At 44.2% G+C, this 24,541-nt stretch overlaps 2 protein-coding genes across 16 annotated transcripts in view; one reads left to right on the top strand and one right to left on the bottom strand.

The window, feature by feature from the left end:
- Positions 1-1,090: 1,090 nt before the first annotated feature.
- The window catches only part of LOC309841265 (uncharacterized protein), a gene marked incomplete at its 5' end in the record, with an annotated part of 137,206 nt that continues 113,755 nt past the window's right edge, over positions 1,091-24,541 (bottom strand). The window contains 3 exons of the mRNA XM_082684174.1: positions 1,091-3,208; positions 3,771-4,799; positions 5,136-5,225. Of these exons, the coding sequence (XP_082540300.1) occupies positions 3,853-4,799; positions 5,136-5,225 (1,037 nt within the window). The 3' untranslated portion in view covers positions 1,091-3,208; positions 3,771-3,852. The remainder of the gene's footprint in view (positions 3,209-3,770; positions 4,800-5,135; positions 5,226-24,541) is intronic.
- MECOM (MDS1 and EVI1 complex locus) overlaps positions 3,410-24,541 on the top strand; it is a 545,117-nt gene continuing 523,985 nt past the window's right edge. For 2 of the 15 annotated variants that reach the window (XM_082741488.1, XM_082741487.1), the window contains exon 1: positions 3,411-3,832. In XM_082741488.1, the coding sequence (XP_082597614.1) occupies positions 3,796-3,832 (37 nt within the window). In that variant the 5' untranslated portion in view covers positions 3,411-3,795. Of the gene's footprint in view, positions 3,833-24,541 lie in introns of all 15 variants that reach the window. The other 13 variants (XM_082741494.1, XM_082741503.1, XM_082741507.1 and 10 more) reach the window with 10 other exon arrangements.

Below are 24,541 nucleotides of genomic sequence, written 5' to 3'. Positions count from 1 at the left end.
GAAAAGTTCCTGTTGCATGCAATGTATTAAAAATCAGTTCTTTGCCTTTTTTAGCATTTATTAAAGAAACATAGTTGGAGAAAGGGTATACTTCTCTTGTCCTCTTCCACGACCCTCTCCCTTTCAACTCCCATCTTGATCTCTCCACTTCTCAAAAAAAAACTCCAAAAAATTTTTTAAAAAGCCAACAAACCCCCCAAAACAAAATATGACAGTAATAAAACAAGCAAATCCAGACAGCCCGTAAGCTCATCGACTTTCCAAGGAGGCACTTTTTCCAGGATGCTCGCTTCCGTTGGAGAAAACGCAAAAAACGTTGGTACCCATGCCCCTCGAGGAAACGAATTTCAGGAGGAGAGGGGGAGGTGGGTGGTGGGGAATCGGGCAGCGAGGGCAGCTCGGCCAACTTGTTGGAGGCCTCTTTTCTCTTGGGCGATTGACAGCTTGGACGTCCCGTCCGAGGGTTTTAGGAATCCGAGGGGGTCGCTGAACAGAAAATCACCTGCTCAGGTCTCACGGCTGAGAGTTGGGACAGGTGGAACTGACGGGGTTCGTGTACTTGGAAGTGGGAACCCGCCCAGGTCCGCACGCAGGGGCCGCGGCGCTGCAGGCGGCGAGCGCAGTCCGCAGCTGCTGGGCGTTTGCTCCATCAGGTTAAATACACTTGAACTACCAACTTAGCTTTTTTATTAACATTCACCTAGCGCAGAAAGCAAATGAGAGAGAGGGAGGGAGGGAAAGAAGAGAGAGAGGAAAAGGAACCTAGCTTTCAGGTTTGAAAATAAAAGTGATGATGTTCTGAATACTTCGCTAAAAAAAAAAAAAAAAAAAAACAAAACAAAAAACCAGTAGAAAGAATGATGCCTTGTCTATTCACAATGCTTTGGCCCTAGGGCACAGAGGAGTTTGTGTTTATTATTTCAGTTGGAAGAGGTTGGATTTGCTCGTGTTCCGAAACTTTTGGAAAGACCAGGCATTCGCAGTGGCGGCCGCGACCCCAGGGGACTTTAAAAACCAGAAGGGGAGGGTGCTTCGGCGGGGCTTCACCCTCGCGCCCTTCGCTCTCTAGAAAAGTTTAAAAGACAGGAGCTTTAAGTTTGGGGACTCCGATTTTATTTTCCTGAGTCTTTCATATCCGACCCAATTCCCTTCACAGCCCCCAGCCCACCCCTGGCCCGACACGTGGTTTGTAATTTCTCAGCAGAAGCAATCACCGCAGCTTCACATGTGGGTCTTCTATTTAATCCCGGGGTTGGTTCCATGGTACCTTCGTTTCTTAGAAAATTCTCTGGCACTCCTCTTAACCTCCTGTCCTCAAGTGGACCAGGATATAGAACCCCCTGGGGATAAGATGAAAAGAATTAATGAGAGCAGCAGAGGGAAGGAGAGTAATTCCTTTCACTATTTTTTTAAAGCTTCCTGGGGCTGAGAAGGTGAAATGCAAAGTCCCAGGCAGAGCCTCCTACTGTTCTGGGAGCTCTTCCTCCCTCTGGGGTCTCTTTCTTCTCTCCTAGTGGACAAGGCCCTCGAGGTTCCCACAGACGGGAGGAGTTGTGTCCTCAAGCGCAGCCTATCTGTCCTCTGGACTGGGTGAGGGTCCTCAGGGAGTCCTTAAACTGATCAGAGGCAGCTTCTATGAACATCTTGCCAGCCAGCCTAGTGTTTCTCTCCCTAGTGACTCTCTTACCTTTCTAAAGGTTCTCAATCCCCCACTTCTCTTTTTCCTTTGGGGACTTACTGGTCAGAGGGAAGGCAGGACTCCACCTAAACCCAGGGGAGCCTGTGAACTCACATTCAAAAACCTCTGGGTAGCCACACTCAGAATGTTGAAGTGCCTGGTGATTTTGCATCCACCTCCGCTGTGTATGAGCACACTGTACACTCTGGATGTACAGACCAACAGGAATTGTATTTGGACTGGCAAAAAAAGCAAAAAACAAAAACCAACAAACAAAAAACCCAAACCCACCTGCCTGTTCAGTCTGGAGGGGATGACTTGTGTCCATATGGTGCTTACCAGAACCTTCTCTTTTGGAAGTTGTTTTATTCCTGCTCTGTGCAATTCCTTCCTTTGCTCCCTTTCTTTTCCTCACATTTCAACATTACACATCTGTCTCTCTTGGGACCTGTACTTAGTTCTCTAGGGACCTGTATCTTACATCCACATGCTCCCAGAATTACACAGCTCTGGAGAAAGACATGGTGGGCATCCTTAGCCAGGTGATCCTTTGAATTTTTATTTCCTCAAACAGAGGTATTTTACAAGCCATTGGTGAATGCCCCTTAAGCTTGAACCTTGCTATTTGCTCAGGACATTCTCAGTGATCTTTCTCCCCCTCCCCTGCCTTTGCCAAACTCATGCCCAGGGCTTGCTTTTCTTTTCCTTTTCCTATAAGTGGAACATCAAGGATGTACTGTTGCAGCAAAGAGACTGAAAAGATTGTAATTTTCTTTTACAGTGTCTGGCAGGATTTGCAACAGATATTATTGGGGACATAAATACCTCATGGAAGGTATTGAACAAAACTGTTTAATGCAAGGAGGTTGTACCAAGAGAAAATCCATATGTAGTTGAAATTGATTCATACCTTGAACACAGCTGGCCCCTTTAGAATTTCCCCATTTCTATGTGCCCACTTCATTGGTAAATCCTGTAATTAAAGCAAATCTCAACAATGTATTTTTCAAGGGCGGGGGGGAAGAATCCCCCCCCCCCCACCTTCTCTTTCTTTTGACCCCCAAAGGTTGTGGGTTTAAGCGAATGAGTGAAAATGGCTGGCTGGCTGGCTGAGCTGCAGCAACAGGAGATGGGGGCAGCCGTGGGGCAGGCCGGAAGGTGACAGCCGACCTCAGGGAAGCAGGAGGTCTTGGATGTTAAATGCCTGAGACTGTCTGGACTTGGGAATCAAAGGTGATCATTACTACTTGGTGGGAACAGACCACTGAAATGTTCCAAGGGTAGCTTCAACCATTGGTATTATACCTAACATCGAGAAAGAAAGCAGTTACTTATTCAGCTTTTCACTCTGAAAGCACAAGCCGCAAGAGCTTCAGTAGCAGCAGGAGCGGCAGCAGATTTCCTGAAGTTCAGGATGATTCTTTCTCCCGGATCAGTTGTCAAAAGTCCTGTCCTTCTCCGTTCTTTAGCATGGAAAAGATTTTAAAAGCCCCACTTCTTGTTTTCTCCGTGGATAGTATAAAAAATTTCCTGCAATTTATGGTGGGAAAAACAATAACAGTAACGATACAGGCTTATTGGTGATTCCAACATGAAATCAATCCTTTGCCCCGGTCGTTTTATTCCGCCCCCCTCCCCCGCCCGCCTTATTTTGGGGCGAGGTGTCTGCTCCCCTCTGGCTCCCAGTGCTCGTTCCCCGCCCCCCGCCGCCCTCCCCGTGGCTCCCTTTCTCCGCCTCCTCAGCGATTGCCATCTGACAAGATCTCCAAATCAAAGTGATAAATCGCTCCAAACTTTTTTTGGCGGCGCTGAGATGTTGGAGGGGCGTCTAGCGCGCATGTGCGAAGGTGTCCGAACTGACAATGCTGGAGAGATAGCGAGTGTGGATTGAGAGAAAGAGAGAGAGGGAGGGAGAGAGAGTGAAAGAGGGAAAGACAGAGAGTGAGTGTGTTTAAGTGCGGGCGTGTGTGTGTGTGTGTGTGTGTGTGTGTGAGAGAGAGAGAGAGAGAGAGAGAGAGAGAAGCGAGGGAGGGAGCGAGAGGGAGAGCAAAAGAAGGAAAAGATCCAAGAAAAAAAAAACCCAACCACACACCAGCGGCTGCAGGACTGGGCACAGCATGAGATCCAAAGGCAGGGCAAGGAAACTGGCCACAAGTAGGTGCAATATCCCTTTTCTATTGGCTTTCCCCCTCCTCTGCCATCTTGCATATCTGTCTCCAGCGCTCCGGGAGGGAGCGCGCAGCTGCCTCTCGCGCCGGGGCCCGGGTGGAGGGCAGGCGCAACGCAGCCCCAGCAACCTGCCGGTCCCAGCCTTCGCGCCCGGCCGCCCGCGCTCTCGCTCTTGGTTTGGGCGCCAGAGGAGCCGGGGCAGCCCTTAGCCCCGCGCACCGACCAGCTGTGGCAACCCCGGGGTGGGGGTGGGGGTGGGGGCAGCCAAGACCCGGGTGGGAGGGAGAAGAGCGCGCGAGAGCAAGCGGGAAGGGGTGGGGTGGGGGGGGAGAGGAGATGAGAGAATCTCCCCCTCCCCTCCCCTTTCCCCCAGGCGGAGGAGAGTTGCCTCTGGCCAACCAGCTAGCCCCGGGTATGGGAGGGGGAGCGGGGGATGGGGGGAGGCGGGCTGGGGATGGGAGCGTTTTCGAGCCTCGGTTTGTTTCTGGGGTTTGGGGTGGGTGGTAGGCTCGGAGGGAGCCACAGTGGCGGCGGCGGCGGGCAGCCGTGGTGGAGTTGGGAAAAGTTGCGAGGCGGCCGCTGGAAGTTGCGCGGGCTGGCGGGCTGCGCCGAGCTGCGGTTGCGGTAGTGGGCGCTGTGCGCTCGGCGGTGCTCTGCGGCGTGCGCCGCGCCGCGGGACGACTGGCGTGGGGAGTGGGGGAGACGAGAGTGGGGGCTGTAGTCGCCGCGTGTGTGGTGGTAGTGAGGCACGGGCCGTGCGGAGCCACCGCCTCCGCGGAGCCGAGGGCAGGTGAGGAGAGAAGAGGCCCGGCGAGCGCCTGACAGTGAGGAGGGCAGGGCGCACAGCCAGCGGTGACGGCCGCCGAGAAGGGGGCCGAAAGGGCCTGCTCCCGCCTTCGAGCCCCAGGCTGGCCGGGCGCCGAGTGACCCCCAGGGGGCGGGCTGCCGGGACCTTAGGCCGCGGAGAGAGCACGGCAAAACCTCTCGTTCTTTTTCTGGATGCAGCCCGGGTCTCGGGTCACTAACCCTCCCCGGCGCCCCCTGCCTGCCCGGCATGGAGCGGCCTTGGTCACGCGGGACCAGGGAGATTGGGTTCAGGGCAGGGGCCGCAGGGTCCCCATCCCCCACTTTTCTCACAGAAGTGTTGGGGACTTCGCCTGGAATTGTCCGCGGAGCCGACACAGTCCGGAAAGGCAGAAGCCTCGATCGGGACTGTAGGCGTTAGGGCTGTGTTTGTCCAGACGCGCAAATGTAAGGGGACTAGGAGGTACCGAGACCTGGAGCAAACCCGAGCAGTCCAAAGCCCTCCTCGAGGTGTCAGCACGCGAGGCTGGAGCAGCCTCGGGAGGGGACAGGCCGCCGTTCGTTCTCCCACTTGCTGGAAAAACACAACACAACACAACACAACACAACACAACACAACACAACACAACAAACAAATTGTTTTGCTTGTGGACCAGAGAAGAGAGAGTTGGGGGTGGGTAGGATGCTTCTCCCCAGAAAAATCCCCAATCCCCCCCACCCTTGCATATTAAAACCAAGTACGTCCCCACGCCTTCCAGCCTCCCAGGTCCCCACTGCAGCCTCGCGGAAGGCAGCAGCACCTCTGCGGGCTGGGTTTCTTTGGCAGTGGGAGTCCGAGGTCTAGCCCAGAGAGATGGTGTCATCGCAGGCTCCTTTCCAGTGCTTCGTCCAGTCCTCACTCAAGCACTCCTTCACTTCCCAGTACGTTTCCTTTCGCCCCCGCCTCGGGATCAACCTAAATACAGGGCTCTTGGGCCATCAGTACATCTGTTTCTCTTTTGGATATTGTTCATTTCACTTAGTTGCGACACTGTCAAAGGGCGCCAGTAGAAGACCTTTTTTTTTTTTTTCCTGTTTTCTTTTAAATAAGACCATGTCTTTATTTTCATCTGAGGAGGAATTAAATGTACATATGTTTGGAGGCCTGGGGGCTTCAATTTCGGCTAAAGGTTTGGAGTGTGTGTGTGTGTGTGCGCGCGCGCGCGCGAGGTTGGAGGGTGGGCGGATGAGAACGGTGTGGGGTGGGGGGGGGTAGCGTGGAGAGCCTATTTCAACCATGCCTAAATTGTGAAACGAAAGCCGAATGCTTTGCGCCTCATTGCCCGGTATCCGCCGAAGTGAAAGCAGAACACAAAACCCTTCGAATTTTGTTGAGGAACTTTTTCAACTCTATTAATTGCCAAGCTATACGCCATCCTATTAAAATATTCCCGCACGCACAGCCGGCTCAACATCCAGAAACTGAACGTCGTTTTCCGATCTGATGATACTTGTCATTCATTCAGTGGGAGACTCATTCTTTTTGTCTCTAACGTCTCCAAGGATGCCGCTGCCGCTTTCCGATAACTAGATAGGAACTCTCACCAACTTTCCTCGCTGAGCCTCAGGTTCTCGCTCGCGCTGCCCCAGCTGTTGCTACTGGGCAGCCTTTCTCAGGCAGAAGCATCAGTCACAATCTGAGTAATAAAGGAAATCACGTAAAAAGTAGGGATTTTTTGTATTTTTTTGTATTTTAAAGCGCTATTTCCTTCCCCCTGCTGTAGTGCGTGAGTTCCCTTGAGCGTGGCGGAGATAGTCCGTGACCCCTTGCCGTGCAGTCCAGCGAAAACTTCGCCGCTCTCTCTGCACCGGTTTCTTTCTTTCTTTCTTCCTTTCTTTCTTCCTTCCTTCCTTCCTTTCTTTCTTCCTTTCTTTCTTTCTTTCTCTCTCTCTTTCTTTCTTTTTTTTTCTGGGTTAGAAAGAGACAGTGTGACCAGCATACTTTAAAAAAACATACCTACATGGTTTTTTTTTTTTTTTTAATGCAATGTCAACATTGTAATGGAAACATCACATAGGAACAGTAGTTTTCTGGATTTCTTGTTATTCTTTTTGTCTTTTGGAAATGTCTTTGGTGGCCAAGTCCTGTCCCGATCTTGGCTACAGTACAGGATCCCATGGACCCTGAAAGTACCCACTGAAGTTAAGCCCAAATGAATGTACAACCCATGTTCCAACTTATAGGGCTTGTTTTTTCTTTTTTCTCTTTCTTTCTTTCCTTTTTTTACACAATAGTTGAAACCAATAAATTCGTTGCAAATCATTTGGGAGGGATAAACCGTTTGATTAAAAATAAAAAGAAGGGAAAAGCAAGAAGATTGACAGTCATAAAAGCCCTTGGCTTTTATTCCCATCTTTAAGGAAAAAAAAAAAAAAAACAAAACAAAAACACCTAAAAGCCAAGCGAACGCTGGCAGTTCCGGGAGGCTTCCCAGCGGTTTTTTGGGGCAGCAGCTAGGAGAGCACCTGGGCGGTGCCAGGATTGCCAGTGGCAACTTTTTTCTCCTGGTGATGGGAAAGAAGTCAGGTTGGGTTTGCCCAGCCTGTCTACAACCGAAACACGGAAGCAACCCCCACCCCACTTCCCTAAAGTGACACTGGGCAGGGTTTCAATCACAGCACTAAAGGAGTTGCAACGGGTAACCCCCCTTAGCTACCGGCCCCCCAGAAGTCTCGTAAAGACCCAGAAGGCGATGCGATTAGCAAGACCCCCGAGAGAGGGTCACTTGTTACTTGTACACTTGATCTTTGTCTCAAAAGAGTCTCTTAAATAGGTAAGGAAGATGAGGACCCTCCCTCACGTGCTTAAACTCCTCACCTTAGCAGCCCAGTACCTAACAAAGGAAATGTGCACCCAGTTTCCAGCCTGCATTTCCCGTATGCCCACCCATTTGTGTTTTTCCTCCATAGTTAAAAAAGAAAGAATTTAAATACAGGGCTTTGTTTAAAAAAAATATATTTTACTTGTTTATTTCAGACTGCTTTTGAGGAGGAAAAACGCTCACCCATCGGAGGCTGAGGCCCCTTCTAGGAAGGCGGTTTATTTGCCATTACTTGACCATTACCCTGGCTTAGGGCTTCTTTATTGCGTTTGGCACTTGGAGCGCACTATTCCTGCAGCATTTCGATGTGTTTCGCAAAAAAAAAAAAAAAAAAAAAAAAAAAAATCTATGTTTAGGAGAAGGTTAATAACGCTTTTCATCCCCCCCCCCCATCCTAAACACTGTGGAAGGGTACACGGTTCATTAGCTGCAGAGGCAGGAAGGCTGGAAAGAAAGGCTCCTTTTTCAGGTTTTTATTTGTAGGGGCTGAGAATTTGCAGGTCTTGGCGATGATGTACGTGTGAGTGTGTGCATAAGTGTGCGTGAGTGAGTCCTTGCGGGGTGGCCCAGTTCACAGGTTTTCTGAGCGGAGGCCTCTTTCTACTACCCGGGGCCAGGCCTCCTCTGCCGACAGACATTCAACATGCAGGTCGCTTATCGAATAGAAATTAATGTGTCATCCTAAGAAAATTTTGCTTCCTTCTTCTCTTTTATAAAGTTGAAGGTAGTAACTCTGTAAGCAGTTTCCCTTTAAATATCTTGTTGTTTAGAAGTTTGTTTTATTTCATTTTTGGAATTTGGGGCCAGGTTATCGCTACAGACGTGACCTGGGGCAGGGAGTACAAGGTTGGGGACCCCCCAGGGCAAGAAGGGCAAAGGAGGGCAAGAGAGAGGCGACTTGTTACCCTCGGCACATCTAGCTCGGTCTGTCCCCTCTCCGTTTCACCTCTGCTGGAAGCGGGCCGTGAAGTGGAGAAACTTGACTTGTCACCCTCTGGCCGATGGCTCTCACCCCTGTTCCTGAGGAACTCAGCTACTAGAAGAGCCCTAGTTCCAAGAGCTCAGTCCAGCCTCCCACCCCTCGTCTCAAAACTGTCACAGGCAGTGGAAGTGGGCTCTCTTGAGAAGTGCGGAGTGGAGCTGGGGAGGCCCTAGTAGGAGCTTGGCTGTGGCCGCCCCCTAGGACCCCCACACGTCCCACCCCAGCTGCTCAGCTCCTGGCTGTCAAGCTTAGGCCAGATCTTCCCTCTCCAGCCTCAGAGGTGCTGCGTGCCTGGCACCCTGCTTCTCGTAGAGCACGGTTTGCACTGACTCTATACACGCACGTGCACACACACGCACCCCTCTCTGTCCCACAGACACACAGGCTCACATATCCCGGGTGAAGGAACACTCAAGTGAGGAGGGCAGGCACACCATCATTCACTCAACAGGGCATGGGGAGAGAGGGGCTAGAGGGAGACCAGGGAGATGGGAGACGGGGAGCAGGATAATGATGCCAGGCACATTTTTCTGAAGTGGTGGTTAACCCTTCCTTGGCTGGAAGCCTCTGCTTCAGGCACTTTCTAAAAAGGTCGGTGGGGTCTGCTTTTCTTTTCATCTGGGCAGCTCAGGATGAATCATTAGTTCCCTCTCTACCCCATTTGCCACAGTCCTTTTTCTAAAATTAGATTTCCCCCTTCCCACTCTTCTGGCCTTCTGAGTTTACCAGAGTATTCTCAAGGAAATTGGCTGTGTAGTGAGAACAAGTGTGAGCAAGGGGCTAAAAAAGGAGACAAACAAATGGAGCAGAAAACAAGAGAGAGAGAAAGGAAGACAGAAGCAGTGCGTCTCCTTCCAGATCTCCTGTTTGCACACAGACTGGTATTATATTTTTTTTCCCCCAGTAAATGAAAAAAGTATAATCCTTGTTAATTATCCTTGCTTACATGCCATACAAGAAACTTCAGAGATGTTTCTACATAAGGAAGAAACTGTTTACAAAACTCTTTCAAAAGTGTGACATATCGCTCTAGTTCAGCACGAAAAAGCTAAACACACTTGCCCTCCTTTGAAGTGCCTTGGCGAGGGCAGCAAATTCGAGTGCGGTTCAGATATTGCTGTGGGTATAACTAATGGCCTCTACCTATTTAGCTCAAGTGGGAGGAGAGAAAGGCCTGAATTCCTTGTCCACTGGGTCCCTCTGGAGACTGGGTTCTGGCTCCTGGCCAGTTCTGTACAATGTCAACATTGAATATTTGAATTCCCAGACTCTATTTAACAAGTTTCTAAATAAATAAACTCATTGTGTGTCTGTGTTTAAAATTATTTCACCTCTTTCATAAAAGCTATAGCATCTTATTACATTGGGCTCGCAAGTTGATTTTTTAAAAAAATAAACAAACAAACAGAGCTTAAGGCATTTTAGTAGGCAGACCTTCACCATATGTATGTTTTGTAAAGACATTCTCTTCCTTGTGTAGGCACTATTTCTATGGATCTTGGGCTGTTCTGTGTCCTGTGATAGCGAAATGTAGTAAAAAGCCAAGCTAAATTCAGAAAGTCAGTGAAATGTTAATCACACGAATAGGGAGGCCTGAATGTGTAACTGTAGTGTCTTTAGATATTTGATAATTTTGTCTGCTGGGTCCTACAGGGGATGTGTCCTAAATGGATATCTGTAGACTCTCCAGTCCGCAGGTATGGGTAGGTCTAGGGCTCTGCCCAGATGATGTTTCCACAGCGTTTTAACGAAGGTAGGGACATACTTGTTCTAAGGAGTACATACTTAATAATAACAATACAAAAAAATGCAAGTTCTAGTCCTCTTGGAAGTGTGGACCCCATCTGGAGTTGTTAGGAAAGAAAGTGGAATTCACTGTAATTTATGTGTATAAAGTACAACATTATTAAAAAGAATGGGATTTGAAAGGGCACATAGCAAAACCCATAACAGTTAGCTGGTAACATGGAGAGCTCAAAGCCAAGAAAAAAATACCACCAACCCGTGCAAACCCTAAAATAGATTACAATGACCTCAGCCATTTTCATTTTCAAAAATAATAGCCATGATTAAAATGGGGGGAGTGTTTTACTTGGAACCATACTCTTCTGCATTATTATAAAAGCTGTTTTGTGGTTAAGGAACTGTTTCATTATAGAAAAAAAAAAGCAAGTGAATTTTTAATCAAATGCCCTACTCTTCAAAAGCTCTTATTCTTGAATGACTTTTTATTTTAATTTTAGTTGTTATTCTTATTCATTAACAAACATGCTTTTGGCTTGTATATTCAGCCAAATCCTTGACTACTAACTTTTATGACAAATCTGAGAAGAAATGTTATTTAGAAGAGATTTTGCTAATCCCCTTAGTAAATACCTGCCTAGAGGTCATTGAATATATATAACAGGAGGAACCAAGGCTTTCTTAACCTCATTCAAGAACTTGCCTAAAGGAATTAATTTTGTATGTTAGAGTTGTTCAGATTATGACATTTGTGAAAGTCCTTGAATATAGCCCTTGGTCGGCTCCAGCGATGGGCAGGCTTCTGGCACAAATATCAGTGCGATCTCTCCATGTACAGGGACAAGCCCCATTTCCTTCTTTCTGGAACTTTGCAATCAGGCTCCTCAGAGTTTGAATCTGGGTGTGGTCCCTTACTGCAAAGCCAGGGCATCTTCAAGTGCCTCTGAAATGTTGTACCTTTCTTTGTAAAGTGGGAGTAATAATACCACCCATCTTGGGCTGCTGTGAGGGTTAACTGGGATGATGTATGCAAAGTACTTAGGTCAAAAGCCATTCCCTAACACATTTTTCATTTTCCTTCCAATATATCATTTAAATTTTCTGAAGAGGAATTTTTTAGACATATTTCCCTCCACTCTATTTTTTATAGTCTCATTTTTAGAAGCATTTGCATGTATAAAGTAAGCATTTTGTCTCTCTTCTCAATAAATCATGCCCTGAGGATAAAGTTGGGCACATTAAAGTTGTATACAAAGCCAAAATAGGCAGTAAATTTATTCTGAAAACTGGAGAATCTTTCTTCCTGGGGAGGGGGACGCTGGGTAAATAAAGTGGTTGAAATTTTAACCTTGGGATGCCTGGGTGGCTCAGTTGGTTAAGCAGCTGCCTTTGGCTCAGGTCATGGTCCCGGTGTCCTGGGATCGAGTCCCACATCGGGCTCCTTGCTTGGCGGGGAACCTGCTTCTCCCCCTGCCTCTGCCTGACATTCTGTCTGCCTGTGCTCGCTCTCTCTCCCTCTCTCTCTGACAAATAAATAAATTAAAAAAAAAAAAAAAAAGAAATTTTAACCTTGCTTCACTGATTGTGTCGTTGTATGCACACAGCCTAAAAATAGTTGTGCATACTCTCCCATTGTCATTAGACCGTAATCCCCATGGATGAACATTTCATTTTTAATGGAATGAGTTTTTAAAAAATTTAATGGTGTTAAAAAAAATTTTCTTTATTTGAGAGAGAGAGAGAGTGCATATGCAGGAGCAAGGTGAGGGGCAAAGAAAGGGAAAGAGAATCTCAAACAGACTACAAGCCAAGTGTGGAGCCAGAAAAGGGCTTGATCCCACAACCCTGAGATCATGACCGGAGTTGAAACCAAGAGTCAGGCGCTCAACCGACTGAGCCACCCTGGTGCCCCAGTGGAATGAGTTTTGTAAGTCACCTTTTACCATCCTACCTGAGTTACTCTTCTCTAAATCATGAGAATGGACTAGAGCAGAGTTTGTAAACTCAAATGCCTATAGGATTTGGCAGGCAAGATAAACGAATGAAGCAAAGTGTGTATAAGCACTAAACCATCTCCTATTTTATTTGTATTTTTGACACCCAGCCTTGTATTCTAGAACAAGAAGGAGTGGTGGGGGACTGAGCTCAAGCCTTCTCTAAAGGAGGCAGCTGCTGCTCAGTTCTAGGTGGCTCCTGCCGTTTGCATAAGGGGGCCCAGTGCTGCTAGGTCTCCAATTTTTAAGAGAAGACTTATATCTGGGTTATTATTTAAATTTTCTCTACTTTAAAGTGTTGACTAGGCTCAAGAAAAAATCATCAACAAGCAACATTTTGCAGGCCCAATGAAACACCTCTGTCTGCTCTGTATAGGTCATGGGCCCTGGGTTTGCAACGTCTGGATTAGAGGACTTCCAAGGGTCCTTCAAAGTTCCAACATTTTACGATATCCACAAGGCTTCCTGAATATTATCTTGTGTTTTTAAGATCTTTATCTTTCTCCTCCAACCCAAAGTTAATGTGTGTGTGTGTGTGTGTGTGTGTGTGTGTGTGTGTGTGTGTGTGTGTATGTTTTGATAGGTGGAAGTACTTATTACAGAATCTGATATCTGGCCATTTATCTGGAAAAAAAGTCTTTCACGGCCATGTTGTGTCTTTCTTTCCCTCCATGCCGCTTTATCATTAATTGGCTTAAGAAAATAAACTGAAGAACTCACTACCCCTCTGCTAGCCACTGGCCACTGTTCTTTCTTATTTCTCACTCAACCCAATTGTCTGATTTGTGGGCTGGGGGTTGGGCAGTAAATCATTAGGAGATAGTTTTCTGTGGTTTTCCACAGTGGGAGAAGTAATTTGGCTACTGTGGGAGGAAAAGTTCATCCCTGCCCCATAGTAGGGTCCAGATGTCCCAGCCTGCACATGTGTAACTGAAGAACCCAGCTGATTTTTAAGACATGAGCCTCAGATGAAAAAATTAGTTTTCTTTTTTTTTAAGATTTTATTTATTTATTTACTTATTTGTCAGAGAAGTGTTAGAGAGAACAAGTAGGGGGAGAGGCAGGCAGACTCTCACTAAGCAGGAAACCCAATGTGGGACTCGATTTCAGGACCCTGAGATCATAACCTGAGCCGAAGGCAGAGGCTTAACCCACAGAGCCACCCAGGTGCCCTGAAGAAATAAGTTTTCAAGGGATGACTGTATTATTTGACAAGAGTGGCTCTCCTTGCAGGAAGGTTTGTGTATATTCAGGGAATATTTGAAAGTTAACACACATTGTTCTGTTTATTATCCTGGGCTGTATTTCCAGCAGAAGTGGTAGGTTAATAATAGGTAAAATTAAGTCCTGAGGACTAACTAGTCCTCACTAATTAGATAGGGTGATAGAATACCAATGCAGGGGATTCTCCCAGTTAAGTGTAGGCTGAGCACTATATACTAGGTAAATTAGTACTCTAGTCAAGGAACTGGTCAACAAATACTTGTTACTTTCAGTTAACATTGTGGGAAAAATCATCATATAATGCAGTGTTTGCACAGGAATCTCTAGAGTAGTGATAAACTATGCCTATAGGCATTATCGGTCGGTTATCGGATAACATAGCTCCCATTTTTATACCTGACACTGAAATCTAAATTTCTTAGCCTGGTTTAGGAGGGCCCCCCCACTCTTGAGTCAGAAGAATGTGGTGATTCTGAGCCCAAGTTCTGACTTACATGGACCTGAGTGGGAATCCTGACTCCACCGTTTACTAGGTGGGGAAAATGAAGGTGAGCGACTAAAAGTACTTATGTCATGGGAGGATTTGATAAACTTATGCGCATGAAGTGTCTGAAATACAGTAGGAGCTCAATACATGTTCGTTATTATTTTATTAACTTTTAGATCATATTTATCTCCCTACCCAAGACTGGTCTATTCAGCCTAACTGGTTTGCTCATTCTGCTCCTCTCCCTCCCTTGCTAGCCCAACCTTTTGCTTCCATCTTCCAACTTCTGGCCACAATGTTGCCTTAATCTCTAAATCTACCCAGATAGTACTTTGACCTTCAAAATCTAATTCTTTCCTTAGGAGTTAGTGTAAACCCTCCCTTCTTCATGGGATTCATTCCTCCTCATCACTCCTGGAGATGTGATTTCTCTATGTCTTTTTATTCCAATAACATGGAATTATTTTCACCTACCATCATTTTGGCATTTTATTATAAAATCCTTATTTTCAGTATATATAGACATAGATATCTTATTTTTCTAGCTAAGTCATATAACTCCTGGAGAGCCCATTTCTCTTTTGTATAGTGCCCAGTTGTGACAAATATTGGTACAATTAGGTGATGGTGGTTAGTGGTGGGCTTTGGTAGATTATGTGAACCTCTTCAATTTCTTTGCCTGTAAAACCTGCACAGTCAGGTAATGTCAGCACTAGGACTCCAGGATATCTGACACTTTAATTGCGTACTAAATTCACAATTGGCCTTATTTTGACAGTGATAAACCACCTGGAAAGCACATTTGGAAAGTAGAGAATTATTCCTAATTTTCACCAAGAATGCTCCTCATTTGCCAGTGCAGGTATAACCCATGGTTTCTTACTTAAATTACAAATTGTTATTGATCTACACTTGATCTCAAGGTTTATGGAAACTCTGTAATGGACTGGATTCTGGAGATTGTCAGTGGAGTCAAGATAGAGATGGTGAAGTGTTTTGTGAACTCACGTATTTCCCAGGGATTTGGGGGTAGTCAGCTTTACAGAAGTCATCAAATGCTGAGTTTTTATATAAATGGTAACCCCAATATAGGCAATATTAATATAGATCAAAACAACATGAATTTTGCTCCATATTTTAACATACATTTACGATTAAGGCTCTTGAACAATTTAAGGCTGACCGATAATGATGTTGCATTGAATTTTGTTTTGCTCATTAAATTAATCCCACTCATCCAATGGAGTCCCCTTAATTAATTAATTAATTCCTTTTTAAAGATTTATTTATATATTTGGGTGGGGAGAGGTAGAGGAAGGGACATAGGGAAAGAATCCTCAAGCAGACTCTCTGCTAAGTGCAGAGCCCAAAGTGGGGCTCAATCTCAGGACCCATGAGATCATGACCTGAGCTGAAACCCAGAGTCAGAGGCTTAACTGACTGAGTTACCTTGGCACCCTGGAGTTCCTGGAGTTCCCTTAATTTAAATGACTTCTTCTCCACCCCTCCCCCAACCCCCATACCCCATTTTTCACTTCCATAACCCCATTTCACAAATCCCTTATCTTCATGTACCTTCATGGAGAAAATAGGACTCTTAGTGTCTTGGACAAGTGTCCTCAAGTCCTGAACAGTTACAGAGTTTCCCTACCCAAGATCAGCCAGGTGTGACTTTTTATCCTATTCTTAGGATTGTCCTTAAGGCATTGGGAGTCTCTTTAAGTGAGGGCAGAGATGAAAAACTACGGATTTTATACTTTGGTACTGATTATAGACTTTACCTTGACAGGAACTATGAAATTAAGTAGTAATAAAATGTTTCATGATAAGATGATACTAAAAATGAATGGAGGGATGAAACAACTCTCTTGGTTTCTGCTAGAATCAGGGTTTGTGACCTTTTGGATTTCTGACATTTGCCAGAATCTGATGGAAGGTATGGAGCTTCTCTCCAGAAAATGCAAATACGCATAGACATTTTCACATAATTTCAATGGTGCATGGACTTCTAAATTCCAACTATAGGTATTACAGATGTCTGCCTACATAGACTTGATTCACCCTCTGACGTTTATTATATAATGTCCTAAACTCTTAATCAAACTCTTTTTTTCCATTATCTTAAGAACATTTTTTTCTGATTATAAAACTTATACAGACCTCTAACAATAAAAAACTACAAGACTCTATCACCTAAAAAATGAAAGTCCTCTGTGGTCCATGTTCTTGTCACAGTGTCTGCAGATGACTGCTATTCATCATTTAGTGTATAATGTCCTGTAGATTTCCCCCCCATGCATCTATTAGTATATGCACGTGTGTAGATTTATAATTTTTTAGAGCAACTTTCATTTTTCTTTTTTAAGACTTAACAATATACCTTGAACCTTTCCCCCATCCATATGTATCAACCTAACACATTCCTTTAAAGGCAGCAGATCTATCGTTGTTTGGATGTCACACATCTGATTGAGCCAGTCCCCTATGGATAACGCGTGGGGCATTTCCAGTTTTCAGAACAGAACAGAACAGAGCAGACAGAGGAGTTCTCCAAACCAGGACTGTAAGGGAAAATGAAAGTGAAGTATACAATTAAAGGAAGCTCACAGTTCAGGGTGAAGTGTGCTGGCCTCTGAACCATGGGCACAGCAGGGCTTTGGGAAGGTCATAGAGGGTTGCCTCACCCTGTCGGGACAGATCAGATTTCCAAGCATCGTTATCCCCCGAGGGACCAAGGGTCGAACTCTAGAGCTGAGGTAGATTTTTGTAAGATCCACTGTCATATATCTGTGATATTCCAAGCTTATTGGATTGTTCTGGACCTCATATTCATGCCCCCACTCCCATTTTTCTCCTGCTGCTTAGAATCAGTTGTAGTTGAAATCAATCCACTTTACTCTAACTGGATAAGGATAAGGGTTTCAAGCCTCAAGTTTTCTTTCTTTTTTAATTATAATTTCTTTGTTTGCCTGGTCCATTGTTATCGCACTGCCTTATCCTTTTATATCCACCTTAAGATCTGATGGGACTACACAAATGCAGAAAGTTATCTGAAGCCAATAAAAATTTTTTGATGTTCTTAAAAAAATATTACCCACAATAATTTCTAACCTACGAATTGGAAAGACCATTTTTATAGGAAAATGTGTTTCACTGGGTAACCAGGCTATGGGAAAACTTTTATAATGGAAACTATCTCTTACTTTTAACTATAGCATCAAAAATATGACAGTATAATGTTACACACTAAAGCCCATCAGATGCAAAATTCCAGTTTTTGATTATAAGTTATAAACCAGGATAGAGAGACTTCTGAAAAGTGGTTTTCTTTGGCAATGATGTTGTTGATTAAAATATAAAAAATTCAGAAAAAAATTAGTTCAGCTCATTCCTTTACACAGAAGGTTACAAAAATGGAATAGCTGGGTTTTGGCTCTAGTGGGAACAACTTTGCTTATTAAAGCTCATTGGACTATATTAGATTAAAAACATACTAGACATTTTAGATTGGATTTGAAAAGGTACCATTCAAGGAATTAAAATTAAGTCACATAAATCCTTTTAAGAATTAATTTACTTTGCAATTTTGATTCCTTGGAGTACAGTATATGTTCCAAATTCATGTATTTTTTCTTGAGTGCATAAAGGTTGTTCCATGGGGCATTACTCTTGTTAACATTTTCAAAGCGTATTTTAGCTGAGATCAATCAAATCGAGTCAATAAATGGTTATTGGGTGCCTAGTATATATAAGGCATGAGGAACAAAATCCTAGAAACACTCGCCTTCCTGAAAATATTGACATATACCCATGACAGTAGTTTATTAACTGAGACGAAGATCACTCTGTGCCTGTTGCTGGTTATCAGTGACTACAGAGAGTAGTTCCATGAGCTTGGAATACTGAATCCTGTGCCTGACTTTTCAAATATTTTGTTAACATTGTGAAGTCACACACCCACCCATCTGAGTGTTTGGGGTCTTCCATTTGAAGATAATACCGTACTTCAATTCTCTTAATACCTGTCAGATGTGGAGGTCATTGCCTGCTCCACTTGGTGTTAATGCTGAGATGGTTTTCATTTGAGATACTTGAAAACAAAATCAGACTCTTTTAAATGCTTGCTGTGACTATCACCCACCCATTCACTCAATAGCTATTTACTGAACACCTATAATTCTAGGCAATGGGAGGGTGGCTGTACATACTCAGACAAGGCCATTGCTCACAAGGAGATCCCATTCTGGGGGAAAGAAATGTACATACTCATGAACTTCCACATGCTGACTTCTGGTATGAAGAACTAAAGCAAGGTGACTTGCTAGAGATGACACATAGGGTGGGCAGAGAAGACTTTCTGAACAGAGAGCTATGTGAGGAGAACGTCTATTAAGGTGTAGTACATGAAAACTTAGAGAATGGCACGCATAGTCAACTCTTCTCATTCTCTACCCGAGGGCAGAGCAGATAAGGTATACCAGTATTATATTTTGCTTCATTTTGCTTCATTTTGTCAAATGCACTTGTAGTTACTACATGGAGTTTCGTGTTTGATCTGCAAACCCTAGGCTAGTGACAGCATCAGAAGGGCACAGGAGGTTTCTGGACTCATAATTCAATTCATTTAAACAAATATTTATGACGATATATTCAGCAGCCTGTGTTGGACACTGAGTATACAAAGATGAATGACATATGTGTCTTGCCTGTGAGGAACTCATAGTCTACTAGGGGAGACAGACATGTGAATAGATGGTGTTAGCCCAGTAGGGTACTGGCAAGTGCAAGGCAAAGAGCCTTATTCCTGTTGAATCACAATGATCTGGATGGTAGCACATAACCAGGGGCATACTTTCATTTCATATCTCTCCTTGCAAAAAATTCTTTAACCTGTATGCCTCAAAGCTCAGAACAAAATTCTTGTTTCAAACTTGAGAGTTAAATTTTGCACATGTTAAGTGCATGTTAAGGCATATTTAGAAATTTATTTCAAATGCCTCATTTGAAAGAAATTTATATATTACAAGAGCAATGAGCTTGTTCTTCACAGGTTCACACATCATATTTGCCTGTGGTTAGGGGAAAGCCAATGCCAATGCTGAGTAAGATACTGGGCGTACTCGGGGTGTATGCCTCATAGACTTGGGTCTGCAGATGGGCAAATTATTCTTCCTGTGCTTACCAGTCTTAGTGGTTGTTCTCCCTTGTACAGTGAGAGGAAACTCTCTCCTCACAGTTCAAGAAGAAGTTCACAAAGAGTTTCTTCTTTTTGCCACTTGTAGCTCTGTCTGAGACCAAAGATTGGATCACAATGCCCAGACAGAAGGTACATCTCACTTTTAGGCTTAGTTTTTTTTTTTTTTTTTTTTTTAATCTTGTACCAGATAGTGCTTCTCAAAGACTGACATGAACTCAGAGAAGTAGCTTGTGTCTCAGGCTGGCATGTGATTTTGTTGTCTGTAAGACAGAAATAAGAATAAAAAGTGTTGCCCTTTCTTCCAGTTCTCTTTGCCAACCATCTTACTGTGCCGGGTGTATGTGTCCAAGCCAATGTTCCAGCCACTAGGCTTGGCACAGAAATCAGTGCATCCAACATCATTACTGCTGGGCACAGTTTGAAATCCCGGGCACACCCTCCACCCCATTTGCCTAAATGCTTAAGATGCTAGTGACATCAGCACCTTATTGATAATGTTGCAATATTAAAACACCAGCAGAGGTGTTGTTTGACCCATGAAACAGTATTGTATCTTTGTTTCTCTGACCTAAAAATACTGGGTAGGTGGATCTGAAGAGGATGGGAAATGTCAAGGTAAAAAGCATTATGCATCGAGGGCTTTCAAAGGACCTCATGATCTCTGTATCACATCTCTCTTCCTGTCCTTCAGTGATAGCAATCTCCGTCACCAAGGCTTTACCCTCAAGAAAGGAAATACTCTGATACCTAATACAATGAGCTGCATCTTAGGAAACCTTCCAAGGGAATCGGTGGCATTGGCTGGGACTGGTAGCCTGCTACCAGGATGTGTGGAAAGCTACCACTGGATTGTCCCCAGCACATCATAACCTTTCTTTATGTAGACTTGACTCTCAGTCTCAACTTTCCCAAGGGGAAATGTTCTGTAGCCTTGTAAGCCCTATCTACTTTGAAGATAGACTCTTGTTTTTTCCTTAGGTGTGATCATCTCAAAAATTCGGTATATCTTGGGCTCCATCAACATGTCTTCTGGGAGATGATGCTGCCTGAGGACTCAGGACACAGTCTGAGTCCCTACTTTGCTATTTATTAACCTGGTGTCCTTGGGCAGGGCACGAACCCTCTGAACTCAACACCCTCAAGTAAAGATAGGAACAATAACAACGTCTGTTTTGACTTCCTCCAGACTGGTGATGTTAAAGTAAGATGACATATGTGTAACCTTTTATAAGCTGTAAACAGCTGTGTAAATTTAATGTGCTATCGAAAGTTCTAGAAGTGACAGAATATTAAAAATGCTCGGGAGATTGTAGATTCTGGAGCCACATTGTTTTGGCTGAAGACTTGGCTCTTCTACTACTATTTTCTGAATAATGCACTGTGACTGTAACTTCCCCAAGGTCACCAGTACATTTTTTTTTTTATAAAGTATTTTATTTATTTAGGGTGCCTGGGTGGCTCAGTCGGTTGAGCACCTGCCTTCAGCTCAGGTCATGATCCTGGAGTTTCAGGACTAAGTCCACATCTGGCTCCCTGCTCAGTGGGGGGTCTGCTTCTCCCTCTGCCCTTCACTCTGCTTGTTCTCTCTCTCACTCGTGTTTTCTCTCTTAAATAAAAAAAAACTTGGGGCACCTGGGTGGCTCAGTGGGTTAAGCCTCTGCCTTCGGCTCAGGTCATGATCTCAGGGTCCTCGGTTTGAGCCCCGCATCGGGCTCCCTGCTTTATCAGGGGAGCCTGCTTCCCCATCTCTCCCTCTCTCTGCCTGCCTCTCTGCCTACATGTGATCTCTCTCTCTCTCTATTTCTGTCAAATAAATGAATAAATAAATCTTAAAAAAATAAAGAATTTATTTATTTATTTGACACAGAAAGAGTGTGAGCACAAACAGGGGAAGCTGCAGGCAGAGGGAGAGGGAGAGGAAGAAGCCGCTGAGCAGAGAGTAGAGAGCAGAGAGCCTGACATGGGGCTCAATCTCAGGGATGACGACCTGAGCAGCCGCTTAACCAACTGAGCCACCCAGGCGCCCGGGTCGCCAGTACATTTTTAAGGCAGGGAAGCAAGCAACAGCCTTCCGGATCTTTCCTCCATGCATGACATCTGAAACCAAGTCCTGTTACCCATCCTCAACTTTGTTTTAATATCCAAATCTCTAGGGCCTTGCAACAAAGTATTTGGGAGTTGCATAACTGAAAAATCTGTAGGATTTAAATAAGGGGAAGGCTATTTTCTCAGATCTAGTTCATTTTTTTTTTTTTGCTTGTTTTTTTTTTAAAGACAGCAGTGGACAAGTTAAGAAAAGATACAACGACTCAGGTATGACCTCAGAGAATCACTTGGACAGCTTCAATATAACAATGCTTGGGACCCACCCCAAATCAACTAAATCAGAATCACTGAGGATGAAACCCAGCCAGTGGGGAGTAATGGGTCCTGGGTATGAGGAACTGAGAAGAATGAGGTCATTTTAATTAAAGTACTAGGGGGATAGAGATAGCAAGGTGGCTGCAAATGCTGCCTTTGGGGTTGATCCCAAGGTTTTATATGTTTTGTGAAGCTTTCTTTCAGTTTCAGGCATGGGCCTGGAAGCTGGAAATAATATCTTAGCACTTGCTTTCTGCCTATGGTTTCTGGCCTTTGTAGCAGTCACAGGTGAGAGATTTCTAGCTGTGAGAAGCCATCGCTGGGGAGACTTCATCACAGAGAGTGGATGATCTTTTGAGAGTCTGTGAGCTCTGACATCTTTTTGACCATTTCAATCTCGTGGTCATTTCTAAAGAGACAGTAATGTGTTTTAGATTAAAAAACAACAAAAACAGAATCCACAGCTGCTTTATGAGAGAGCACTTTTGTATTGTTTGTCGCTTTTGTCTTTTGTTTTTCTAGAATCCCACACACAAATGCTTCTGACAACACTTCCCATGCAGAGGGAGCCCCAGGGATTCTAGAGCAGACATGTAGGGACAACAAAAAAGGAACTCCAGAAACAATAAATAGATATTTATAGATAGAATAGATAGAATAAATGCCTCTACCCAGACATGTTAAAAAAAAACAGAAGAATTGGGATTATGCTATATTTTAGGAAATTTGGATGCCGAATGCCCAATGACCCTTATGCCTGGCTGGTTTTAATCAATGCTATCAGTCACTCACTTCCACATACATGAAAATCCATTAAATGAACATGTTCCATGTTGTCGGATTGTCCAGGTATATTCAGTTGCACCCAAGTGCACATTGGCTCAACGTGCCCAGTGCTTCCAGAGGTTTCTCTGAGCTCAGTGGGGTGGACACTGGAACAGACCCTGTTAAGGAACACAGACGTTTCTGTGCACTTATGGTGAAGGAGAATGGCCTTACTGAAAGGCAGGAATAAACTCATAAAAAGACCCGTGTGTGTATTTATAAAGTGTGCACTTATGGGTACCTTTGGATACTTGAAGGGGGTCTCCATTTTTTGTTCAAGTTGTTTCAAACAACTTTCAAGCAACAATTTTGTTGCTTCAAAATTATTAACTGTGTTGCACAAATCCTTTCAGGAATTTCATTTGGATTGCGCAGCTTATCCCAATGACATTTAATCTAATTGCCACTTTGTTTTTTTCCTTCAAAGCGATCACCTGCATTTTATAGTTTTTAGAATTTTCTTCAAACCAGGTGTGAAGGGATAAGGCGGTTCAATTGTTTAAAAGAGAGATTAAAGCCATGTTTTTATAAGAGCTTTTGAATGTTTATTTTGATTGGAACACTTGTATAAGATGAATATAAAATATAAAATGACAGGAACTGAGAGTATAATTTTCTCACCTCAGAAGTGGGGCTTTAGAATCACACGTATCTGAGGTATTTTAAGAGCATTCTAAGTTGCAATGCGAGAGGAGTTTTGCAAAAGCTATAGGGTCAACTGGAGAAAGCAGAATGATTCCATTCTGCAGCCGAGGCTTGATATTAGGAAGATGAGGGTAACTTTCTCCAGGCCACCTGTATGGGAAGGGTGGAACTGAGGAAAGGTTTCTTAGCTACTAGACTGCATATATCCGTTGCTATCACGAGAAGTTTTGTGACTTCTTTTATGAGAGTGGGGCATCTTTTCCACGATGCAGACACTCTTCATTTTATTCTCAATGTGTCAGTACTGTTTTTGCTATAGAGCTTTTTGAATGCCATTGAGATAAAATAGGAAGCTGTGTTCTAAAAGACAGGCCCGATTCAGAGCCCTCTGGAGATGAAGGAGCAAGGCCAGGCCAGAGCTGTCCTAATGTCTTCAGTTAATGTTTATGAAGCTTCTATTTGGCGAATGATTTTCTATGAAGGATTCTTTTAATAATTTTGTATGTAACCTCTTTCTCCTTTATGCAGCTTCTGTTTTGAGAGTAAGCAGAAGGAAATGGTAGTAATAACAAAATTGGCTTTTGCTCGTTCACACTTTTCTACCATTCGGATTATGGGACCAGTTGAGGTGGGGGAGACAGAGGGCAGAAGCAGGGATGTGGAGGAAAAACATAGGTGTGTGGGAGAGAGAAGATGTGCAAAGCTCCAACCAGCTGTGCTTATGAGAGGGTTTGTTTAGAAAACACGGTGCTAATAGTTCAATATTTCAACATTCATATTTGGGGATTCACACATCTCTACTAGTAGTTCTGTGAAAAGGAAGTTTAGCAAAATCAGATTGATGACTGATGTAATTTAATTAGACCCTGGCTTCATAAATATGCAATGTTATTTGAATGAAAAGTTGAATTCTTAGATTTTCTGGGGAAAATGGCAATTTGGCTGGCTTCAGAGGTGGTTGCACACATTTCCACCCTGGTTTATATGCGGCTAAAATAAATCAGTAATTTAAAAATTAGAAGAAAGGCTAACCTTGAGTGACTGATTACAGTCACCATTTATAGATGTTTCTTGCCTTTCTTTGCAGCTCTCTCTTTTCTGGTTTTGCGATTGCTGACATTTCCTTCCCGAACCATGCCTTCTGTAATAGCTTCGAGAGATGCTATTAGACTTATTGCCCCCTGATCACTTCACAGCACCCTAAATAGTTTGCAGGGTGGCTTTACAACCACAGTCAGAACAAACTTAATACTTTATTTTTTAATTTTCTTAAAAATTTTTTAAATTTTACTTATTTGAGACAGAGGGAGAGAGAGAGAGAGCATGAGCTAGGAGAGGGGCAGAGAGTGAGGGAGAGTCAGGTTTCCTGCTGAGCAGGGAGCAGGATGTGGGGCTCCATCCCAGGACCCTGGGATCATGACCTGAGCTGAAGATAGATGTTTAACCCACTGAGCCACTCAGGAGCCCCAAATACTTTAAAACAATATTAAAATCAGTTAGTTGACCAAAGAGATGTTTTTTTTGTTTTTTGTTTTTTGTTTTTGACAGGTCAGCAGGATGAGGTAGGGGAA

The sequence above is a fragment of the Mustela nivalis genome (assembly GCF_964662115.1).
Source record: "Mustela nivalis genome assembly, chromosome: 1".
Lineage (NCBI taxonomy): Eukaryota > Metazoa > Chordata > Mammalia > Carnivora > Mustelidae > Mustela > Mustela nivalis.
The sequence above is the reverse complement of the archived record's forward strand: the minus strand, read 5'-3'. Positions and strand labels throughout refer to the sequence as shown.